The sequence below is a fragment of the Lipotes vexillifer genome, unplaced genomic scaffold (genome assembly GCF_000442215.2).
Source record: "Lipotes vexillifer unplaced genomic scaffold, Lipotes_vexillifer_v1.1 scaffold120, whole genome shotgun sequence".
NCBI classification, from domain to species: Eukaryota; Metazoa; Chordata; class Mammalia; order Artiodactyla; family Lipotidae; genus Lipotes; species Lipotes vexillifer.
The window spans coordinates 1,655,950-1,664,094 of NW_006791240.1; the positions used below are offsets into that span (position 1 = coordinate 1,655,950).

At 33.3% G+C, this 8,145-nt stretch overlaps 1 protein-coding gene across 1 annotated transcript in view; it reads right to left on the reverse strand.

Moving 5' to 3' along the window:
* Positions 1–8,145, reverse strand: part of NBEA (neurobeachin) — a 640,668-nt gene that overhangs the window by 241,156 nt on the left and 391,367 nt on the right. Inside the window, 1 exon segment of the mRNA XM_007464249.1 lies at positions 2,165–2,289. Within this exon segment, the coding sequence (XP_007464311.1) occupies positions 2,165–2,289 (125 nt within the window).

Genomic DNA, 8,145 nt, shown 5'->3' on the forward strand with positions numbered 1-8,145 from the left:
AAAAATTTTAAATATGTTTCTTATAAGCTTTGACACTGGTTTAATAATAAAGACATTTTACAAATTGAACATACAAAATAAAGCATCCATTTTTATAGAGAACCAAAAGAAATACTTTTCTAACAGACCCTTTCTAAAAGCAACCTGTAGAACACTGAATGTAGTATAATGTGAATCCTATATAATTAAGGTATTGGCAACACAGTGTCACTAATAATATCACTTTAGCCTAACCCCTGTTACAAGTTGTCTTTAGATGTTTCTAATTTCTAATGAGATGAATTCAAGATGAATTGATGAAAATGCCTAAATGGTTGGGAATATGAAATGAAGTTAAAAAAATTTTAAGTTCATATTATAAAGCATGCCACTTTAAGTAGATATTTCTAAGAATCTCTTCTGTAGAACATAAAGATAATAACTCATTTTAAGTTGGTGCTAAATCCTTAGGTGCTAGAACCCTTAGGTGATTTTTTTTGAGTTGATTAAAGAAATCCCCTACAGTACAAGTCAACTGTAATTTTTTTTAAAGCATATTCTCTCCTGCAGTTACTTTTACTGTATAAAGTTACTTTTTAACTTTATCTTAGGTATGTTTCATATGAAATCCTCACATATTTATTTGTGTTTCCAGCCTTAGTAAGTAATACCAATTCACAGACTAGTTACACAATAAATTTTAAAAGTTGTGCACATTTTCTTTCTATTGGGATTAAATATTTTCCCTGTTCAATCCATCAAGAACATGAATGGCAATCTGTGTTATATATTAGGGTAAATTTTAAAACATATGGCTCATTTATTACTCTCAAATAAATAAAAATTAAAATAATAAAAACCCAAGTGATTGTGAGAACAAAAGTAGTCAATAATAAAAAAATATGGACAGTGTTCAATACGTTATTTTCTGAGTGTATATGGTTTATAAAATTATATTATCAATCAAACTTAAACTTTTTAGAGCATTTAAAAATAGGTGAACTGGGCTTCCCTGGTGGTGCAGTGGTTAAGAATCTGCCTGCCAATTCAGGGCACATGGGTTCGAGCCCTGGTCTGGGAAGATCCCACAGGCCGCGGAGCAACTAAGCCCATGCGCCACAACTGCTGAGCCTGTGCTCTAGAGCCCGCGAGCCACAACTCCTGAAGCCCGGACGCCTAAAGCCCGTGCTCTGTAGCAAAAGAAGCCACCGCAATGAGAAGAGGAGCCCCCGCTCACCGCCACTAGAGGAAGCCCATGCGCAGCAACAAAGACACAATGCAGACAAAAATAAATAAATAAATTTTAAAAAAGTAGGTGAACAGAGAGAATAGCCCTATGCATACTTCTTGGTGGACAGCAATCTAAAGTAGCAGCGTTTTTATTTAATTACAAAAAGTATTTTGATATTTACTATTTATTGTACATTTTATAAAGGACAACTTAGGGTGCAGTGCTACTGTAGTGTGATAGTGGATGATATCTTTAATGTTGGATGGTCTTTTTCCAACTTTATTTGCAATCCATTGGAGGGCTGGGAACCTAATGGGCATACTAAGGCATGATTTATTTATTAAACTGAAAATAACAGAATAGAATAGGGTTAAAATACAGAATGCCATGTAATGAGATTATCAGTAAGACATTTGTTTCAGTTAAATACATAAGTATGTGCATGTGTATATGTATATACATAACAGTACACATATTTGTCTATATATTTCATGTATATATTTATATTCACACAGTATACATATGTATATATACACACATACACACAAAAATTATACATAAAAATATATAAATCTGAATACACACTTACAGCAGTACATTTTTTTTTCCACGTTGGGTGAAAAAGTTTGAAAGATCAAAGTTTGAAAGACGCTGAAAAGGAAAATGATTTTACTCTTGTTTTAGGCTCTATGAGAAGGATGCTGGGTAATAACCAACTATGTAGAGGCTTCTAATCTATCACAAAGAAGCTGAAGAGTCTAACATACATCAAGTGGGAGAAATATTGGGTTGATTGAGTATAACTTAAATGATGCTGAAGGATAAAGTAGAACATAACATTTTTGGCTTATGACATGGAGAATTTTAAATGCTAGTGAAAAAAAAAAGAATTATCAACCACAAAGAGTCACCTCACATCCAGGAGTATTTTGTGTGAGAGGCAGTGGTACTCACCATATTCTATTGCAGCTTTGAGCAATGCTTCAGCATGAGTGGAGCCAAATGCGTTACGGACAAACCGTCTCCTTCGACGAAGATCATCTTCCCAGTAATCCAAACGCCAGAAATCGTGCAATTGGCTAAGAATAGGAAGATAAAAAACAATAGTAACTATTAATAATGATGTATAACTAGAAATACATTTTTTCAAGTTATATACATTCACAGACTGCTTACACAATAAATTTTAAAAGCTTTGCACATTTTCTTTTTACAAGGATTAAATATTTTCTCTATTCAATTCATCAAGAACATGAATGGCATTACATATTATAAACTATGGTAAATTTAACTCTTCTAAATTAATAACTAATACAGTTAAATCTTTATTTCTTTGGTCTCATTGGAAAATTAAGATAACTTTTGAGATATTTATGTTTTACAACTGTGTTTATATACATATGTTTCCTCTACAAATGAACAAAACTTAAAATAGCAACATTCTCATATTTTAGGCATTATAACATTCAGCTCTGCTTTCTTTACAATGTTCTTCCTTCTACTGAAAACATTCATCACTGGGAGTTTAGTAACAAATGCAGCATCAAATTACAAGTATTAATGGTACAGTTTGCATTCTTTTACACTGTTTTTAACAAGGCTTGTAAATCACAGGATAGACCTCACTACAAATAGTTCGCAATTTAATGACCATGGTTTCTTAGTACACTGAATTAAGAACTATAAAATATTGCCCACTTGGATTTGGTGGAAGAATGATTAAAATAATGTGCTGAAATATTCATTGAAATAATTCCCTACTGCCCACAGCAACATGAGAAAAGTGCAATTTTATCCATTATTAATAATACTGAATTAGAGCTGCAAAAAAATGCCAGTATGTGGTAATTGTCTTGGTAAATTATTATTCTAACGCTAACAGAGTCCTTGGATGATTTTACAGCTTTCAGTCAATATAAACCATTAACAGCCATGGCCATTGTTGGTAACACTGTCTAAACTATGTTACACTTTAAACAATATTAAAAATCTACAAGATATTTCAGAAACTACTGAAATATGTTCGTTGTATGTCAGTGGAACATTTCATGGTATCATTTTTGTTTTCAATTTAATTTTAATAAACATTAGTGATAAATGCTACTGCTTGAGAAGTCTGTCTTTTTCTGTATAGTATCTGGAATAATATACTCAATAGATAAAATTCTAATTTTCTTGAGCAGCACTATTCATAAAAACATATAAAATGCTTTCATAGAAGATTTGGTTTCAGTTTTTATTTTGATATTTTACTGTAGGAGAACACTGTGTTTGATTAAGATGGAAACTATATTTTGCTCATCATTATCTCTCTAGCACAACATCTGGCACATACTATGTTTTTAATAAATATTCAATGAATTAATTAAAACAATTTTTTTACTTTGAAAATCTACAGAGAAGTATAGTCAGTGAGAACAATAATTTACTTTTGAAAAAATTTTAGATTTTATGGCTATTTAATTTTGTTTTCTATACAATTTTTGTTTTAATTGTAAAAGAATATATCAATATAAGGGATATATAAAAAGAACATTAAAATTATAATCATTTAAAGTATAATTTAATATACTTGTTTTTCTAAACATAATAATTATAATTTTATTTTTCTGTCAAAATAATGATTATCTGGTGATTAATTATTATGAGTAGTGTACCTCTGCCATTAATTTAAAATAGGATAATTTCTATCCCTACAAATACAGATTAATCCTAGTAGTTTAAAGAAGAAAATGCTAAAATCTTGCTATAATGATTTTCCTTAAAAGTATGTTAAAATTAAGTAACTGAATTCACTAGGAGAGACCTGAGATCTAATGTTTTCTCAAATTCCTGACCACAGACATACTTTCCTCTATTCCTCCCATTAAGAACAACTAAAAAAAATTTTTACACACTACATATAAAACAAACGTAACAAAACTCTGAAATGTGGGGAACAGAAGGCAGACTGGCTAAGGACCACAGGGACCAAGGAACAACAAAGTGGTGAGTTCCCTGGGTTATCTTTTTGTCTCATATACCCTAGATTTGGAGGCAAAGAAGCTAGCAACCCAGATAGACCAACGGGTACAGACAAAAAAAAAGCCCCAACAAAAGCATGTTTCTCTAGCTGAAAGACCAGGAAAAGGGCATCCTAGGAAGACAGGAAATTTTTAGACAATTATTTGCCCCAGCCAAACACCACAGAAAAACTATACCTCTCATTCCCGCCCCCACACACTAGCAAAGGATGAGTGGGGAGCCTAGATCTGAAGCCTCAGGATGGTGTAATGAGGCGCCCTAACATCCAAACTGGGGTGGCATCAGAGAAGGTCATATAGGGAGCCAGGACTTTCATCTCTGCTGGCTGATGACAAGGTACCCCACCCTCAAGGAGCCACTCGAGACCATATGGAGAGCCTGGATTCCCACGCCCTGTGGTCAGTTAATGAGGCATCCTTCTCTCTTCCCACTGGGGTGGGTCGGGAGGAGACATAGTAGAGAGTCAGGACTTTTACTACTAACCAGCAGCAATGAGGCCACCCCCATCAGTGGATACCACGTGGGGAGCTGGAACTCCCACCCCTGCCAAGCCATCATGAGGAGCTACCCACTCCCTAGATGTCAGCGGAAGGGAAGCGGGGAACCTAGATTTCTATCTCCACCTGGCATTGAAGAGGCAGTGCACCCCATTGTTCTGGTGGAGTAATGTCAGAGAAAAGTCAACTAAAATAGAAGATTTGAACGAGATAAAAATATCTCAGAAAATTAAAAAAAAAAATCCAGGTTTCGATCTCAAATTACTTGTCATACCATGAACCATGACAGCATATTTCACATTCAAAGCTATGGTGGCCAGAGGAAGTGTAAAAGTTTTGTTATGTGCTAAAAGAACTGTCAACCCAGAATCCTATAACGAGTGAAAATATCCTTTAGGAATAAAGGAGAAATGAAAATATTTTCAGATGATGAAAAAGATTTGTCAGTCTCAGAGCTAGTCTAAAAAAATGGCTAATAGCAATCATGTAAACATAAGGGAAGCAATAAAAGAAGGAACATTGGAACATCAGGAAGGAAGAAAGGACATAAGCAAAGTATAAGTAAATATAACAGGATTTCCTTTTCCTCTTGAGTTTTGTTAATTATGTTTTGCTGTTGAAGCAAAAATTGTAACACTGTCTGATGTGGTTCTAATTGTGGGTAGAGGTAATAGTCAAGACAAATATAAATGAGGGAGGGTAAAGGAATGTAAAGGGAGGTAAAGTTTCTATACTTCACTTGGAGTGGTAAAATGACACCACCAGTAGACTGTGATGAGCTATGTAGATATGATGTAATAACTGGAGCAACCACTAAAAAAGCTATAGAAAGACATGTGCAAAAAGTCACTATAGCTAATTAACTATCAGAAAGAGAAATTTGATACATTTAAAACTGTACCAAAAAGAATACCTAGGAGTAAAGAGGTGAAAGGCCTGTACAATGAAAACTAAGACACTGAATAAAGAAATTGAAGAAGACATAAAAAAGTGGAAATATAGTCCTTGCTCATGGATTGAAAGAATTGATATTGTTAAAATGTACATGCTACCCAAAGCAATCTACAGATTCAATACAATCTCCATCAAAATTCCAATGGCATTTTTCACAGAAATAGAACGAAGAATCCTGAACTTTGTATGGAACCACAAAAGGCCCCAATAGACAAAGCAATTTTGGGAGAGAAGAGCAAAGCTGTGGCATCACGCTCCCTGATTTCAAACTATATTACAAGGCTATGGTAATCAAGACAGTATGATATTGACATAAAAACAGACACACAACTTAATGAAACAGAATAGAGAGCCCAGAAATAAACCCACATATTTATGATATTTACGGCAAAGGATCCAAGAATATACAATGGGGAAAGGAGAGTCTCTTCAAAAAATGGTGTTGGGGAAACTGAACAGTCACATGCAAAAGAATAAAACTAGATCAGTCTTACGCCATACATGAAACTCAACTAAAAATGGGTCAAAGACTTTAAAACATAAGACCTGAAACCACAAAACTCTTAGAAGGAAACACAGGCAGTAAGCTCCTTGACATTTGTCTTGGCAATGATTTTTTTGGATTTGACACCAAAAGCAAAGGCAACAAAAATAAAATAAACCAGTGGGATTATGTCAAACTAAAAAGCTTCTGCAGAGAAAAAAAAATCAGTAAAATGAAAAGTCAACCTACCAAATTAGAAAAAAATATTAGCAAACAATATATCTGATAAACAATATAATATCCAAAATGTATAAAGAACTCATAAAACTCAAAAACAACAAAACACCAAATAACCTGATTAAAAAGTGGGCAGAGGATCTGAATAGACCACAACAATGAAACATTTTCATCTGTAGTTTCTAAAATCTAAAATCCATTATCCTCTCTTTTTTTTTTTTTTTTTTTGAAGGAAGCAAAGATTGGGAAAATTTAGATATTTGTTCTCTGATTTGTTCTTCTAGTATTTTCCCCATTTTCTATGTGGAAATTAACCTAATATTACTGAGAGTCCAGTCTTTGATATTTGGGGTTTTCAATATTTGAACAGATAGAAACTCTTAAAAAAATAAAACAAAACTTTGTTTCTTTCAAACCACATAGTTTAAAGATAGTGGAACTGAGTATAGATAAAATAACAATAGGTACTGAGAGTTGTGCTTTCAACTCTCAATAACATTAAACAGTATCATTCATTAAAATGGATACTCACTTATTTCCTTCTCTCCTTCCTTCAATGTTTCCATTCAGAAAGATATTTACTGAGTACTTATCCTGTGTTAGGCAATGCTCTTGGTGCTGAAGATATAACAGCATATGTATAATAAGATATATTCCTTTCCTTTTAGTCTCACTCACACATCCTTCACTCTGCTTTCTCACTGAAATTTAATATATATTATTGACCCTTTAACTAAATCGCTCCTATACCATTCCACCTATTTAATATTTCAACATAATAAGATACACTTTGCCATATTCTTCTGAAATATGTGAGGCATTCCAGGAAAAAAGATAATAATAGAGACTACTCTATAAAGTTTTAACTCTAGATGTGATTGCTATTAATAATTTGTAAGCACAATCAAAAATTTTTACTCTGCGACATGCCTATTTTGGTCAGTATATTTTGAGTACTCTGAGAGGAGGTTCTTTTAATACCCTAAGTTAGGTTGACAAGCACTTCTCTTCTTGAAGGAGGGCTAATTTAGATTTCCTGCACTTGGAGAGCATCCAGGTGGACACATACAGAAGCCACTGTGCCATCATCTCCATGGTTGTGCAGGTATTCATGCTGCACTGAAATTCTGCTTGGATTTGCAAGTTTTTAGCAGTGATAATGTCATATCTCATATGTTGTCACCTTATATCCTCTAATGATGTCACCTGGGAGGATGAATGTGATATCATATGTATTATTTCCCACTATTTATTTATTTTGGTCCTTACAGCTATGTTTTTGCCTTTCATGACTGAATTACAGAAACATTGAGTATCGTATATGTGTTTTGTCCAGGAGTGTGATTTTACAAGTATAGCACATAATTGCTAGAAAAGAGAAGGTAAAGAGCCAGTAACTAATGAAGGGAAGATTCCCAGTTAGGTTGTATTATGATAATTAACGTTACTATTGACGTAATGGTGTTCATTAATTAGAATTTGGTGTTATTTTAGCATAAATAGGGTTCAGGAAGCCATAATTTTCCTCCATGAAATTTTTGATAGTTATATTTTAGACTTACGAGAATGCACTTAATTTTCTTAAAAGGGGTCCCTCCTCCCCTTCCAGGAATCAATCACCTTCATAAGCTGGAGGGAAAACTGAATTTACCTGGTAAAGCATAACTGAACTGTTCATTGGTTACTTGATATTTTTTTTTTTTTTTTTTTTTTTTTTTTTTTTTTTTTTTTTTTTTTGG